Source organism: Ictidomys tridecemlineatus, chromosome 2 (assembly GCF_052094955.1).
Source record: "Ictidomys tridecemlineatus isolate mIctTri1 chromosome 2, mIctTri1.hap1, whole genome shotgun sequence".
Lineage (NCBI taxonomy): Eukaryota > Metazoa > Chordata > Mammalia > Rodentia > Sciuridae > Ictidomys > Ictidomys tridecemlineatus.
Window position 1 is genome coordinate 172,810,899 of NC_135478.1, and position 17,403 is coordinate 172,828,301.

Genomic DNA, 17,403 nt, shown 5'->3' on the forward strand with positions numbered 1-17,403 from the left:
GCACTGCCTCCTCTTGAGTTGTACCAAGCAATATCTAAGAGTGCCCTTGACAGTTCTGCAAAAAAGGGCTAAGGAAAGAGAAGAAAATGAAAAATAACACAGGAAGAAAACAAACAAGCCAGCAAAAGAGAAAGGGGTGCCAATGAGGCATGGTTGATTGACAGCCACAGTGACTGAGGTCTGGGCAGGTATCTCCCAGACCCCTTCATCTAACAACCTCCTGTGTGCATCATTTATTTTAAACAAGATGGAGAGGTGGTGAGTGTTAACTTCTGTTGCAAAGGAGTAAAGAATTGGCCCTGGGAATTCTTCACTTACATTAATTAGGGAAGAGATAAAGCTCAATACAACCCTTGAGCATGTCATCAGGCCTGAAGAACAAATGTCAGAAACATCAAACAAAGTGAGAAAGAAAAAAAAATGTCTCCCAGCTTTGTGCATATCATTTTAGCTATTTTTTAAGACCAAACTCAAAGATAAGTTAAAAAAAAGAAACCAAAGAAAAATTTGTCTTTCTAAAAGCTCTTATTTAAAAGAAAAAAAAATGCTGCCTCAAGGCATAATCTATCACTTAAACTTGTGTTTTCCAGTTGACTGTTTTTCTAAAATTTCCATGCCCTGCAGCCTCTAAATCTGTGTTCAAAATTAACAAAGAAATAAAAAGTAAATCACATCAGCTGGCACAGTTCTCTAACAGGTCTCTCTTTGCCTCTCTACTCATGTACCATGAAGTTGGCCATCTCTGCCTAGAATGGAAGGGCAAAAATGAAACATTGGCACTCAACCACCCATTATTTGAAATTGGCATGGGGAGTGGTCAGAGAAACTTAAGAAAATCACAATCATCAATAAAAGGCATATTAAAATAGGAGAAGAAGATTAAATGCCTTGTTCACATCTCTAGATTTCTGAGTTAAATAAGTTAACCAGCTAAAATCTAGAGTTTTCTCCTAACCAAAAAGAAAAAAAAAAAGATCCTGAACTATTCTTCAAGAAAAAGGTTTCCTATTGCCCCAAGAAACATAGCATTCTCTGACAGCCAATCCTCCTTGTACCTGGATACATCTCACAGTTCCATTTCTGGGATTGTCATAATTTTAGTATTTCCTTAGAGGAAAAGTTTTACATAGAAATAATACGGAACATGCAGGAAACTCCTTTAGGAGTTCTTTGTACAATATAGATGGGTTCTGAAATCACTGGAGAAACAACTTCCCACTTACCTTATGCAGACATGAGAAGACTTTGGGAGTAGATGGAAAGTTCTGGTTATCACTGGCTTGCTTTACCATGTCAAATGTCAAAAATATGTCACCTCCTATTTGTATTTTTTGTGTATATGTGATCTAGGATCCTTTAAGATTAAAGTGATCTAGAAAAGAGATGACAGAAGCAGTTGTTTCTGAAGTTTTCTGAATCAACTTTCTGAACAGTGATTGGGCATTACCTGTCATCTCCCATCTCCCCTTGCTTTTCTCCCTCCCTTGGGAAGAGTACAGGTACCAGCTATGATTTTTTTAGGGTTGTTCCATCTGCCTCCAGACTCCCAAAGGCCTAGTACACACTCCAATATGTGACTTCATACAAAATAAGATGGACTCCAAATTTAACTGAGTTCAAAAGCCAATCACGTTCCATAGAATGTAGGGCAAAGTTTTCATATCTTCTTTATCACCCAGTTCCAACTATTTAATAGGAACCAAACTCTTCTAAGACCTCCCATTTTAAAAATATATATGTTTCTATACTTTATAAAGGATGACTAGTAGATGTTGAGGTCTAATTTGTTACTCTTTTTTGAGAGTTTTACATTATTCATTGGATGAGAAAGACATTAGTTATATGTACTTTGGTCATAAAAGGGAGTGATGGTCATCGAGCCTTTCTCTCTCTCTCTCTCTCTCTCTCTCTCTCTCTCTCTCTCTCTCTTTCTCTCTCTCTCTCTCTTTCTCTCTCTCTCTCTCTTTCTCTCTCTCTCTCTCTCTCTCTCTCTCTCTATATATATATATATATATATACACACACACACACACACATACATACATACACATACATACATATACACACACACACATATAACAGATGCCTGATTCAGTTTTCTTTAGGAGAGTACCAGACAGATATCAGAATTTATCCATATATTAAAAGTGAAGACTTGCCTTTCATATATCATTGGGAATAGCCCAGGTTGTTGGCACCAAGATAAGCCTAGCATCATTATTATAAAAATCTTATAAGATAATTTTCATGAGGCATAAGATTATACCCTATACACATACACACATACCCCTAAAGCATGCATCAAATCATAAAGAGACACTAGTAGATTACTAGTAATACTTTCCTAGGTAGTTCCAGGTTTTACCATCTGTTCTCTCACTTCTGAAGTGATCAGAGTAAATATCCTCAATGTCATAGCCAGGCTTCTTGAGGGCAATTCAAAAGCTCTCAAGAAAATTTTAAAAATACAAAAAGAACATTTTTTTTCCACTCAGATCATTCATGTACTCTCTCCCCATCTGGTGATACCCTGGTAATACCCTTGGCTGGTCACCGTTAGTGGGACTACTTTGCTGCCATGGTTTTGTAACACCTATGCTTTCCTTTGACTCTAACTGCACTCTCATTAATCACATCCACAGATTAATTTATCATTGGTGTGTTTAGTTCCTCAGGGAGTGGGGAGGAGGCAGGATTCATTACTCAATGGGATCTCCTTTATGCCAGGTCCAGATTATAAGGAACTGGATGTCCACCTTCGGAGGATGGAGTCTGGATTTGGCTTCAGAATCCTCGGGGGAGATGAGCCTGGACAGCCTGTAAGTTGAATCTCTTTATTTCCACACTTTGGGGTCTATTTTGTATATAAACACTAGGGAAAATATCATTCAGTATGACAGCTGAGAGGAAATGTTTTAGAACTCACAAAAAAAAAGATTGAGGGTTTTGTGTTTTATTTTGTTTTGTTTTGTTTTTCCCACCTTGCTATTCTCTTCAAAATGCTCTCACAACATGCAGGGTCTCCATAGCCAATATCTCATCAAAAGTCACATTAAGAGAGGAACATTATTCTTTCTTAGAATGGATTGGATTCCTCTTGAGTATTTCAATTATTTAATGGTATTGGAGCCTCAGGCTCTCTGAGTATCAGCATGTGAGTAGACCTGCTTCCTAGAGAAGGTGCACATAAAAAGGTGCCTTGCATTCTTGCAGGCAGAATTATATATGTTTGCAGCCAAAACAAGAAGGAAGAGAAAACACAGGGACAAATAGAAATAAAATCAAGCTGAGTGCGATGAAATCTCAACCAGATTTGAATTAAGGGATTACCCTGAGAATGTTTATGAAATCAACTCCAGTTGACACAATATTGGGAACTTGGGAAAGGCTGTGGAGAAATCTTTATATTGATATATACATATATGTGTGGGGGAGGGGGTGTGTGTGCCCCCCTCAGGGTGAAAGCATAAAATAGCAATAGTCATTAATACACAGAAAATAACAGCAAAACTAGATTTATGAGCATGTACTCAAATATCAACTATGAAACACTCAATGTAAAAGATCTTGAGTTTATCTTAGATGTATTGTAGAATAAATGAAGAGACAGCTGTTCAGTCAGATTTCAGTAACACATTCCTGCTCTAGTACCGGCACCCCATCCTTACAAGGCACTTAAACTCTAAGCCTCAGTCTCCTTAACCTGCAAGATGAGGCTAACAGGAAACTTTCTCCTATTTCCACTGTGGAGTGGCTTGAAGCAATAAAGATAGCATACATTAAAGCTCTTGGTATGTGACTGGATCAGATTAAATGCTGAATAAATGTTTATTGTCATCAACTTTGTCTTTCTCAAAAACAAAAATAAAACTGATGGGCATAAAAGGGATCCATAATGATTAAAACTGTCCCCAAATCAAGTAGATTACATTGATAAAGAGTGAGCTCCTTCACACCAGAAGTATTTAAGCAGAAATCAACAACCTGAGAGGAACCTGGAGAGGATTCCTTGGCCCTGCAAGAAGAGTTGGACTAGATGACTGATGTCTCTTATGACAAACTTTAGGAAGCTGATCTTGAACTCCAAGAATGGGGACACTCAGGGGGAAAAAAAATTCCTAATTCCTGGAGATAAAATTTAGCAACATTACACCAGCGCATCACTGAATCTTCAGCTGCCAAAGAAGATGTAAACGTGCATTTTCCAAAGATTGGCAAGATTTTCCTGAGTGTTTTGGAAGGAGAGAGAATGCAGAGGTAAATATATAGGGCTCAAGTAACTTGAGGCTTAACTGTATGAAGGGACTCAGTTAAGGATCTTGTGTCACAGGTAGTAGAAATGAGTCTCAGTTTCATCTGACTCTTCTTCACAGCTTCAGTCCTTTCTCCCTTTGTCCCCTAATTCTGAGTTTATCTGGGATCCTCAGTCACCTGGTCAGCCCTCCAACCTCATTCCTCTCTATAGCTCATAATATTTTCTATGTGTAGAACTGAAAATATTATGAGGTACCTTCATAAATACTTTCATATGTGTAAACATTTAACACATCAATTTATATCCCCAAACCTCCTGGCTGCCACAGAATATTCATCTGACCTAGCTTCCTGTAGAATTGCTGTCTAATATCTTCATGTGTCTGCCTATTTCATTTGATCAGCAAAATATTAAACTCCTCTAAGAAGGCACTTCATCTTCCTCCAGTGATGGAGTACTTTACTAAAGTACTCCATCACTGACAAATGGACCAGTGTCCAGAGTTAGCCAAACTCAAGGTCCTCCGGTCAGTCCTTCACATTGACACATCTGCCCAAGATTCCTGACATCAACTAAAACAAGTTTGCTAAACTTCATAGTCTATGGGAACTCTACAAACTACCCACACTCTCACCAAAGCCATAGTCTCGGGGGTTCCTGCTGTGAAGTAAGTTCACCATGTACTGGTCACCAACTTGCTGAGTCCAGTGAGGAAGAACATCCATACATGATGTAGGATGAAGAAGTTACACAAAGTAGGTGTGTTACTTAGAGGTCAGAAGCAAGGGACAGCAGCAGCCAAGATGCATAGTGGGCTGATCCCCTAGGGCTCAAGAAATCTTCCCAGGACAGATGGAGTCTCAACTGTTCATTGCTCACTGCTATCAGAGATGAGGAATTCCAAAAGCAGTCCATTGTGGGTTTGATGCCCTGAAGTAATATGACTATCTGAAGTAAAGCATTGAAGAATGGGCCCTGTCTCTATCAGAAACTAGAATAGAGCTCAGGGTTTTCCATCTCCTCCTTCTCTCAGGATGTTGCATTCTCAGAATGTTCTATAATTATTCTTGAAAGCTACAAGCAAGTAAAAGGGAGAAGTGGGTCAGTCTAAGGCCCCTGGGGGTACCCGCTATGAAGTAGGTTCACTTTGTGCTGAACTTACACAGCCTTGCTCTAGTTTGTCAATTCACTAGAACAACTCACAACTCAAAAAAAAAAGTGTTAGACTTATAATTAGTTTTATTTTAGGGAAAGGATACAAATTAGAAAAAAAAACAGAGAAGAGATGTATTGGACAAACTCTAGAAAGATTTCAAATATAAAGCTTCCCCCATCACCAGGAACATCTTTTCTTCTAGTATGGACCCACCAAGGATTTCCAACCAGGGATTGTTGTTTGGACAAAGCTTGTCCAAACTTTGGTGTCCAGAGTTTTTATTGGCGTTTAATTACCTGGGCACTATTGATTGAATCATTTATTGCCCACTGAGGTCAGTCCCTAGCCCACTCTTCTCTAAGAGGTCATGCTTGTATTTTGTGGTTGGTCTTTCTGTTAAGACTAGTGGTATGACTGGCCCCATCCTGAGTCACCTCCTTCAGCTAAACTACCAAGTGTGGTCTAAAGGGCTTACCATAGACAGCAAACACCTTCCTATTCCAAGGCTCTGGAGGTTACCTTCCAGAAACCAGAAACAATGACCAGACTTCTCTTTAGACTGAGGCCAGATTCTTTATTACAAAACCATAGGCTTTAAAGATACCAAGTGAATGAAACAAAATTAAACCATGCTTCAAATAAAATATAACTGTAAGGTATTTTTATACTATTTTGGATGATTCTGTGGGATCCTTTAGCTAGTATGTTTAGCACTAGCTACAACAATTATGGGGCATTTAAGAGTAAATTGAAATAGACCCATTGTGCTAACATAATACCTCAAACTGATCAACCTAAGGAGTTTTTACCAAAAAGATAAGTTCTTTTGTGTATTCCAGAATACACTGATGGACATGCTTTTTTCTTCATACCAATCTGTGAGTTTCTTGAAAGCAAGAACTGTGGAGAAATAGTGTGTGTATGTGTGTGTGTGTGTGTGTGTGTGTGTATGTGTTTTCCACATCTCACACAGAGCCTGATGCAACACATACTTGTTAAATGGAGTGTTTAAAAACTGCTTTTTACTAAGACAGAACTGTCACCTGAGCTTCTCAGAACAAATAATGGTCTGAAGTTCATACTTTCTCTGGCTTCTGTGTCCTCTAGGCTCTGCCTAAACTAAGCACTCCCTTTTAGACCTGGCCACATGGCCACAGTTCCCACCCCACTCCCCTTAATGCCAGTGTTGCTCAATTTACCTACTATCTCTGAGGCTCCCATCCTGAAGGATTGGACTGAAAGAAATTGGAAAGGTGCATATATTATGCCATGTGAGTCTACAACCAGGTCCAGATCATAATCTTCACAGGCTCTGAGTCCTGAAAATATTGTCAGGTCCCATTTCCCATATACAAATACAAATAAAACACTAACCTGTAAAATAAACATAAGGCAAAGCAACGAAGTTACAACTCCTTCCATTAATACAGTCATTAAAATGTGAAATTTTTACTTCGCTGGCTCATGCTTTGTCTGTTTGGGGAGTAACCCAGCATTCCATTCAGTCAATAGTATCTTCAGTTAACCACCCTCTACCAGAAGTAGAAGGGCTTGCCTGACTGAGTCATGGGAAGAGCATAGCTCTGGCTAGCTTAAGAAAAGACAGGTCCTGCAACACTACATGTCACAAAAGCCAGAGAAATGTCACCCAATTGGAACACACATTGTTCAAAATGAAGCAATGCAGCCATGGTCATCCAATCAGCCTCAGAACATCTTTCCGCCTGGTTTGGACACAAGTTTCCAAATTCCCAACCTTTCTGAATATTGGCTTTGTGTTCCTAAGTCCTTTCTCCCCTTCAGTAGGTAGTCTTTAAGTATTTATGATAAGCCTCCTCTGATTACATGGATTTCTGGTTATCCTTATTGTGTTTATTTAGGTTTATTCCTGTTTATTCCTTCATTTGAATGACTTATGACACGCTCCCATGGCAAGTTACAGTTTTGACACTTAAGCCATAAAGTAGAAGCATAAATCTCTGTGATACAAGCAAAGCCACAAAATGAGCCTTGAAAACCAGAACATGGCACCTCAGAACCACCATGTCAGGAAGAGGGAGTCGACTATAAAGACCTCCCATCTGCCTCTCCTTCCTGTTTTCCCACATTCTAAACCCAGAGATGACACACACACTGAGTACACTCACCTGATTTAATTGCTGGTGTGCTACAAAGGGAGAGGTGTATAGGGTGATTAGGTTTCCAACCACAGGAGGTCTCATAGGTAACATCAAACAGGTTTCTGCCTCCATGTATATGAAATGAAATTGACATCCCAGGGTGTGCATTAAACAGGACAAGTCTCTCCGCAAACAATGAACAGCAGGATTCCAGCTCAAACAATGCATATAGACATTTTTCCTGCAAAAGGAAATACTTTTCACAGTTAAATAACAATAGAAATAGAAAGAAAATTTTTTTAAAAATACAAGAACAAAAAATGGGATTTCTAGCTGTGAGTTGGAAAGAGATGGAAAAGCATCAAGATGGAAAGATCTAGAAAAACACTACAATGGAGAAAGGCCTGTGTGGAGAAAAACCATTCAAAGAAAGAGATGATGGACCTATTCCTGGCATCAGGAATCCCATGCAAATTCATGAAGAACTTTCCAAACAAACATTTGCCACAGTGGCAAATTGTCCCAGCCACAGTTAACTGCAGAGCAGATCTTCTGGTGTTGAGTAACATTGGACAGGTAGTGAGGAAAGAATTAAAGGAATTAAAAGGCCTGGAGAGAGGGCTTTGGGTCTTATTTGTTTCTTGTTTGTTTTTGTTTTCTTTTTAGCATTAGTCTTTTCCCTGGCTCACTGGGGTATCAGCCACTTGAATGTGAATTACTATTATTTCACATCAAATGCTCTATTTTGTTCTGCGTCCTCAGAGCCTGAGATAAAGTAGAATTATAGAGTTGCTCTGTTTCTTTATTTGTTTGGTGGTTTTTGTTTGTTTAGGGGAGGCATTTGGAAAGACAAGGGCCATAGATCAGTTGTGGGGACACACAATCTTTGTTGATCTGTTTGGCTACAAAGCTCTTCCTTCAGGACCAGAGCCATCAGGATGTTGTAGAGAAGTGACAGTGTGGCCAAGAGTCAGCAAGACCAGGAGGAAGATGTGACTCGGTGGGTAAGGGAACCAGCCCCTTTCAGCAGACCTGGACAGTGATCATTGCCACAGGTCAGGGAGCTCAGACCATGGGGAGAGTCTCTCAGTGAACTTGGGAGTGACCAGTGAGGCCATAGAACCTTTGGCTATTGGGCCAAATAAGAATGGCCCAAACCTTGATACTCAAAGTGTGATTAATCCATGAAACCAGCAGCATCCAAAATTCCTGGGCGCTTATTAAACAGTCAGAATCTCAGGCCACACCCCAAGTCTACAGAATCAGACTCCTGATGATGGGTACAGAACTGTTTTTGACAAGTTTAACCAGGTGATTCCTGTACACCCAAAAGTTTGAGAACCACCAACTTGAAGGTTCAGATATCCCAGAGCTTGTTCTCAAGAGCTTAAGTGAATATGATAGCATATATACTGGGAAGCCAACCTGAGTCACAGGGAAAGAAGGAATCATAAATTATCCAGCCCTTCAGTTAAAGGGGCAAATGGGAAATAATAGAGTTGTCAAGTGAACAAATCATATTTGAAGTTTTAAAAAAAAAGAAGTTATGTTTTCTTCCTAATTAGGCACATAGAGCTATCGCTGTGTCAGCAATGAAATCCAATCACAGAGATACAAAATTGCCACCAGCTGAGGTGTCATTGCTGCATGAGGTCTGGAAGTAGTACCACTATGAGTAGTCAGCCTCTACCCAGCAAAAGCAGCAGCTTCTGATGGGTGGCGCATGAGTTCTCCAAGGCCATGTGCCTGAGGATAATCTCTCAGTAGGCCTGAGATGTGACCAGTGAAACCACAGATCCTATGACCACTGGACCAGGTGGGAATGCCCAGACCCTTGGTGATATACTGTGTGCAGTACAGCTAATGGACAAGCACCTCTCATGCCTACCCACTGTACCAGGCTTAGTTTGAGTTTTTTTTTTTTTAATAACTATAACAACCTTTTTTTGAAACCAGATAGAGAATAAATTATGCAATTATACAATAATATGTAATAATTATGCAATACTGCATAATAAATTATTGTGTTGAATTTTTTGTTTTAGATTCTCAGTTGAAGTATTAATAGAATGTACTGTTTAGAAATCTATAAAATCTGAGACAACAAAGGAAGATTTGAAAGATTAAAGCTTCAAGCTTTTATAAAGTGAATCCAGTGAACTTCACTCTTGGCTCAAATGTCAATTTCTCAATGTTGCCTACTCTAAAGAACCTTGGCCACATGACTGACATCTCCCTATACACCTTGCTCTATTTTTGCATGGCTTCCTGCATACTATGTAATTTACACCTTTATCAATAATATGCCCACTAGAATCGAAGCTCTGTAGGGCAAGGATTTTTGTTTATTGCTCACTGATGGATTTCAAGCATTTAAAAGTATCCTTAGGCTCAATGAATATTTGTTGAATAAGTGAATTAATGATGAGAGTATCTCATTTCATAGCCATATGTTAGGAAAGCAGATGTTTTTCTGTGATCTTTCAATGAATGATGTTAAATTGTTAGCACAGAATGTAACTTCAAGAGTACTTGTGTATCTTTGATCTTTTCCTATAGCAGGAATAGGAATGTTTCAATATGAATATTTGCCTTTATTATTTTCCTACAGAACCCATTTACCGCTATGGCCCTCTTAGTTGTAACCCCTATTTTTTGTTTCACTTTCATTAGGTAAATCGGAACTATATCTCATAATTGATAATTAATCAGCCAAGAAATTCACAAACCACTTTTTTTTTTCTATAACTAGCTATATAAACCTATATATAGCTTATACTGAAGTGTACAGGAAATCTAAAGGTTGAAGCATTTTCTTTGGGCTAACCCAACTAAATGCAGCTTTTCATGGGGGCAGTCAAGAAATATAAACATTCATATTAACTGGATTTTGCACAAAGCACATATAAAGTCTTTGAAGTACTCCACAGTGGGTTGAGCCTTTTGAACTGACAGATTAGAACGTCTTTGAAAGAAATTCATAAATTCAGGTTGGCATGACAAAAAGGGAAAATGGAGACTGTCGGAAGCATGCCCAACTTCTGGACTAAAGAACCACACTGTGCAGCCAGTCCAAGGCAGGAGATGCAAGGCCTTTCCTGTGACAGCAATCCTGAACACTCCTCCGAACACTCATGTTTAACACAAAAGCAAATCTGTTCCCCACCCCTCAGGTGTAGGGGGAAAGCAGCAGGAGTGCTTGGAATTGTTGTTCCTCTAGAGAAAGACAACTACACAATGGGACCAGGTGGCGGTGTCCTTCATAGTAGACCTCATAAGACCTGGCCATTCAGATTTGGTTGCCATGCTCCAGCTACCATGAGCAACGTCGTGACCAGCTAGGAAGGAGGCGTTCCACTGCCAAGCCTGAAGACTCGGAAGGGCTCCAGGTCAAGGTGGAGCAAGCTAGCTAGAACCCAGAGGTCCAGGACTTGAAAGAATGTATTATGCCTGAAAGAAATCAACCTATGAGCAAGTGTCACTTCGTAAGGATTTTAAACTTGGAGGAAGGAAAGGCCTCTGTGGTATTATCAGACTAATAGTAACCACTGTCTTCAAATACTGTGTGGCTCAGCCACAGACAAAAGAAAAAGGAAAAAAAAAAACATCATTCAAGAGTTGGAAAAATTATTTGAAGATTAAACAGTAAACTAAAATGTTTGGTACTATTTTCTTTATTCTGAGACAGAAAAGGCCTTGCTAATGGGCTCCAAATTGAATGTTTCTAACGGGGTGTGGGAAATCTTATTCATTTCCTTTCATCCAAGTGTCTAGTTGAGAGAATTATAAGAATATCCACAGTTTCCAGATATGTTCCTCCTCGTTTCCTGGCACAAGGTGCCTTGACCCAGCACAAGCACTCCAGGGGCAGGCAGAACTGCGAAGGTCCTTTGTGTTTAGGAAACATTCACAGGAACGGAATCTAGAGAAGATTTGACTGAGTGTTTTTATGTTTTTTTGTTTTTTTGTTTTTGAGTAACTCAACTGGACAGAAAAAGACATCATCTATGAGTTTTGTTTTGCTCTGTTTTGTTTTCTCCAGCAAAGCAAAGCCAACTTTTTTTAAAAAAGAGAACTTTGAACCTTCAGAGTTTAATAATGTACAACAGCTGAATTCCCCCTGACATTTTTTGAGCACTCACTATGTGCCTAGAAAAAGGTTCAATGCTTTGCATGCATAATTTCTTTCAATTCACTCAATATCCCTGCGAAATAGGTCCTATTATTATTTTCCTCATTTTACAAGTAAAGAAACTGAGGCTCACAGAGGTTAAGAAGCCTTGCCCAAGTTCACACAAATAAGAACTGGAGCCAGGATTCAATCCCCACCTCATTTCAATGCAGAATTCATGTGTGCTGGCCAATTAGCATCATTATCTTAAGTTGGAATTTTTCCTAAGGGGGAACACTTATGAGCCAGGAGGTAGGTGTCCCTAAACTTTATGGCAATGAGCTGTAAGTTCCAAACATTTATTTCTCTAGAAGTAAGCAACCTCAAAGAATCAACAGGGCATCCTTCCAGGCTCTTGTTTTTCAATTACACACACACATACACACACACACACACACATTCACACATACGTTTGAAATGTGAATGTCCCTTCCTTCTCACTGCTTTTCTAGATTTTGATTGGAGCTGTCATTGCCATGGGCTCAGCCGACAGAGACGGCCGCCTACACCCAGGAGATGAGCTCGTCTATGTCGATGGGATTCCAGTGGCTGGCAAGACCCACCGCTATGTCATTGACCTCATGCACCACGCAGCCCGCAATGGGCAGGTTAACCTCACTGTGAGAAGAAAGGTGCTATGTGGAGGTAGGTACTTCGAGCCGGCAGTAAGAGTTGGAGCTTAGGTGGTGAGATGCTTTTATGGGAACACTTGAAACAGACCTTTAAAGCACTTTCTGTATTACATGAGAATGAAAACAACCCAGAATAGTCTAAAAGCAACTATGATTTTGAAAGTACACTAGTACAAAAATCCAAATAGTCTTTGAGACCTACATTTTAAATGTAGTCATTAAAAAATTCTAGCAAAGCCCTGGGCTATTTTAAGATATGTATGCTCTTTGGTCTTTGGTACATGCTAGTTATAAGAAGAACATTATATTAACATTATAATAAGCCTTTGGAAAATGTTTCTCATTGTATTTACAAACAAAGAACTACCGAATTTTGGTGCCATAATAAGGAAACCAGGATGGAAAATTAGCTTTCATTGTAGAGTCTGATAAAAGGTAACAATAAAACTGTTAGCCTGTGTTGAAAAATACAGCTCTCACTCTGAGAAAACATAATTCATATGGCTCCAAACTTATGAAACAGATAAATTAGAGTAATTATTCCCTTCACAACCATTTCTTAGCTTCATAAAAGAATTCACCAAAGACAACTTTTAAAAGTCAGACTGCATATTCATAATGTGATCTAATTTACTTCTCATCGCTATCTAAACCCCCCAAAAAGATTTATATGCTGACGGGATATGTCTATTATAAGCACCATATTGTTTTTGTAATATGAACATTGAATAACTCTGGGGTTATGGATCTTCCATAAGAACCGCCCATTCCTTGTCTAGTGAATCACTGAAGCAGCAACTCCAATGATGTTTCCCTGTCACCTCTGTGCCAGGGGCCTGCTGGCCTCTCTGTTCAACCCCTTGACCATCCCCCATACAGACTAATCCAGTTCTAGAATTAGGAGGGACCTTCATGGCTTCTTCTCATTACAGAGTAGGAGACTGAGGTTCAGAGGGTTGGTGGCTTCAATGAGTTGGTAACCACATGGAAATGAAGTCTTACCTCTAGGCCAAGGCTTATTTCCTTATGCCACTTTCAGGCCCCCTTCCCACTTTCAGACAGCATCCCTACCCTAGTGAATTCAAAGGCAAACCTTTAATGAATATCACTCCCTAACCTAAGGAGACTTTTATATGTGCTTTTATATAACATTGAAATAAAAAAAACAAGGGCCACCTGCTAATCACAGGTTGTGAATGACTAGAGAATGCATGATTTATGAGACTAAATATTTTTTCTTTTTGAATCCTCTAGAAACTAGACTTTGAACAAGGGCAATCATTTAAAAGCACAAGTCAAAAGAATTGTCAGCCCTCACCAGTAGAGACTGCTATATATTTTATATTGTATGGAGGTTTCACTAAGAGTTGCCATTTGTCTTTAGGAATTCATGGCACACCACCTGACCCAAAGAAGTAAAACACCTTGAGTTATGCCTTATCCTTGGGCGAGATGCCAGGAGGAATACTGTGTTTGCTTGGTTAACATTTAACTGTCTCTCTCCCTGCAGAGTGATTTTTAATAAAAAGTTTGCTGTGCTATATGTTCTGTAACCTAGAGATAAATTTAAAAGATACCTGATTTACAAGGAAATATACAGCAAAGTGCAAAACCAATGTACCAACATAATTTCATGCTCCCCTTACCACTGGCTGATTATTGCAAATTAAATTTTGTTCTAATCAACCCAAGCTGTTGGAGTATATGCCAAATGCTACACAAATGTATCCTTGCAATTTGTGGATCATGTGACTTCCGTAAAGATGCTCTTTGCTGCAGTTTTTACCAACTTTATTCTGTTAGGCTTTTGAGTGCGTTTCAAGTGCATTTAATTTTTGAAAATGTTCTGCTGTAGACTGCTCGTTCACACCAGGAGAGTTTCCAAGTTAATTCAGCCCACTCTTCCTTGAAAGCTTCATCAGTGTTGAGAATGATTAAGTTTAGCAAAGGATACTTTGAGAGCAAAAGTAAATGCCCCCCCAAAAAAAGAATGGATGAGATTTAAAAGTCAGAGGAGGATGACTTTTTTTTTTATGGCTGCCATTTCTTCACAGAGAAAGGACAACTACAAATGGATATGATGATGGAGATGCCTTTTGGAGAATTGTTACCATTGTTGTTGTTATTTTGATTCCCTAAACAAGGCAGCAGGAGGTGCAAGCCTGGCTTCCGATGGGATGGCACCAGGCTAAAGAGAAGTCAGCAATCAGCTTAGACAGAAAGAGAGAGACGGAAGAGGGTATTGCCGCCACCTTCTCACATGAAGGAGTGGCAGTATGATGCATGAAGGGCTGGGGCTGAGAGAAGTTCTGAAGATTACCCCCTTCAGTCTTATCCTAGCCTTAGCATGTACAAATGCCCTGCCCCATCTCCAAAGGCAGAGGGCATTGGCTTCTTAACTGGTGCTCCAGAAAAAGAACACATTCACAATGAGACAAAGACAGGTTAGTAACATTGGGGAAAAAAATTAAAATAACCCCAAAGACAGTTCCAAATATTAAATTATTTAAAAAGTATACATTGCAGATAGAAGGGCAAAGTTTTCAGTTAAGCAATGTCAAGCTAGATCCCCCAAAGTGAGAAATTGTTGAGTAAGGGAACCAACTATTCAGTAGTGCCTCCAATTTTTTTTTACCAGATAATTGTAGTACAGCTCTTGCACCTTGAATTAGTTTGCCACCCACTCCAAAAATAGCTATATTTTTTTTCTCAAGGATAGTGGAAAAGTGGCTTTAATTATTATACTGAAAGTATAAATGTTGATATGTTTAGAGCTTAGCTTTGAGATGATTAGCCTAATGAAATTATTTTGAGTACACACCATTTGTTTGAGAGGATAGTGTCTGAAGAATTTCCTAAAATGTAAATCTAGAAGGTGAAAGTCAAATGGCTTAATCAAAACATGTTACAGCCCCTCTGAAAGCTTTCAGCATCTCTCTCTGACACCTAAAGGGAAGTCTATTTCTTGGCCAGATGCTGAAAAAGGAAAGGATTTCTTGGAAGCAGAGTGAAAAGTTCAGCCAGTATTTCAGGTGACAGTGCATTCCCTGGCCCTGCTTCCTATGCTTTGTCCCTTCTAAATGCCTTCCATTGTCCTTTGTCTATGAGCATGTCACCCATTTCAGTAAGGTGTCTATCTCGACGAGTATGAACCAGAAGTGCTCACACAGATGCCACAGAAGGCCAGCCATGGCCATTTGCAGGGCCACATCCTGGGCCACCCCTGCTCCATGAGGTACTGGAGGTCCTGGTGCACATGCATGTGGACACCCAGCCCACTTATTCAAGTTCTGTCCACACACATGCCCCATTGCCTCAGCCAAGCCTGAAAGCAAGATCTGCCCATCTGAAGTGCTGTAGTCCTTCAGGAGGACAGGAGAGCCTCTCCCAGTCAGCACAGTGATGATTTCCAGTGTCACTAGTGGGAACAAACAGAAGTTCAACCAAAAAAATAATTGTTTGACTTTCAGTAAATATTAAGTAACTGAATTCTGTACATCCATTTGTGAATGAGTCAGGAGAGTCCAACAGGGATCTTGGAAATTCATGGTGTTTTTTTTAATGCATATGGTATTTAGTTAGTTTATGACATTTTCTATATTGTTCTAAAACAATAGTATTGGTTCCCTATACCAGCAAGGATTGTTAGAAAGAAGATCCAGAACCAGATGAATGAAAAATGGTGTTTGGTGTCCCTTAAAGATAGTCACGCTACCAGTTTTCAAAAGCCAGGAACCCAGGACAAGCCAAAAAGAACTTGGAAATGTTCTTAACTTCCTGGTTTAAAATACTCTTACTTTGCTAATGATAAAGAACTCTTTTTCCTAGATGTTAAAAGAGGAGTTCAAAAACAATAGAGAAGACTTCTTCTCCTGAATTGGACTCTTCCACTTACCAAGACCATTCACATTGACATAGTCAGTGATTTTCTTTGTCTCTCAACAACCTGTGGTTTAGCCACTCCCAGCTATTTACTGCAAAGACAGATAATTCTTCTTTGTTGCTGATTTACTGACAACCACTGCTCTCAACACCCTAAAATATGACAGCCAGAAAATGAGATCTTTCTTGTCACTGCCTATGACATTTAGTTACTGATTTGGTCCAATAACTTGAGGAGATTTTCAATTTAATGTAGCAGCATAATAATTGTTTGTTTTTCTTCTTCCAAACTATCTCTAATCACTTTATTTCCAACTTGCACAAGGACTGATAAAGGACATGTGCTTTGCCAAGACAATAACAGCTTGTCTTTGGATATAATGTTTTCTGCCAGGGAGAGTACATCTTACAGGGAGAAATTTTAAATTTTAGTTAAAAAAGAAGGAAAGGCTTTGACATTGACATTTTTTTCTTTTCTGACCACAATACATTTTTTATGAATGAAGAGCATCTTTTTAAAATTAAAACCTTATTAATTAAATCTTAAAGAAAAAATCAATTTGTCAAATAATAATAACAGTAGCCTAGGTCTCATCCATTCTATAATTACAAACAAGAAATTAATATATTTTTAATGACATTTTAATTTTTTTTAGTTACTTAGAAATACATTTTGCATTGTTGCTCATTTTTTTGAATTTTAAATTGATGTCACACAGTTTTTAAAATCTAGACATAAGAATAAAGGCAGCTCCTTTATTAGTTATCAGTATAAATATGCTGTCAGTCTCTGTGTTCTTTTTCTCTTTTTCATTTCAGAATTGTGATAGTCAGCTTCACATTACTGTAACAAATACCTGAGTTAAATCAGTTTATGAAGAGAAAAGGTTTATTTTGGTTCATAGTTTTGTGGGTTTCAGTCAAACTCATTGACTCTATTGCTTTGGACTTGTGGCAACACATCATGGTAGGAGTGTATAGAAGATCAATACCATTTACCTGATGGCCAGTGAGTAAAAAAGAAGGGAGTGGAGGGATTGGCATCCCACTATATTTCAAGGGAACATCACCAATGGTTAGACCTTCTACTAGGCCCTACCTCTTAAAATGTTCATCACTTCAAAATAGCACAAGGACTAACTAACTTTAACACATGGGTTCTGGGAGGATATCCCAGATCCAAACAA

At 39.0% G+C, this 17,403-nt stretch overlaps 1 protein-coding gene across 13 annotated transcripts in view; it reads left to right on the plus strand.

Annotated features, from left to right (window-relative positions):
* Magi2 (membrane associated guanylate kinase, WW and PDZ domain containing 2) overlaps positions 1-17,403 on the plus strand; it is a 1,272,989-nt gene that overhangs the window by 1,116,201 nt on the left and 139,385 nt on the right. For all 13 annotated transcript variants that reach the window (XM_078040157.1, XM_078040158.1, XM_078040153.1 and 10 more), the window contains 2 exons: positions 2,728-2,819; positions 12,155-12,347. In XM_078040157.1, coding sequence (XP_077896283.1) covers positions 2,728-2,819; positions 12,155-12,347 — 285 coding nt within the window. The remainder of the gene's footprint in view (positions 1-2,727; positions 2,820-12,154; positions 12,348-17,403) is intronic.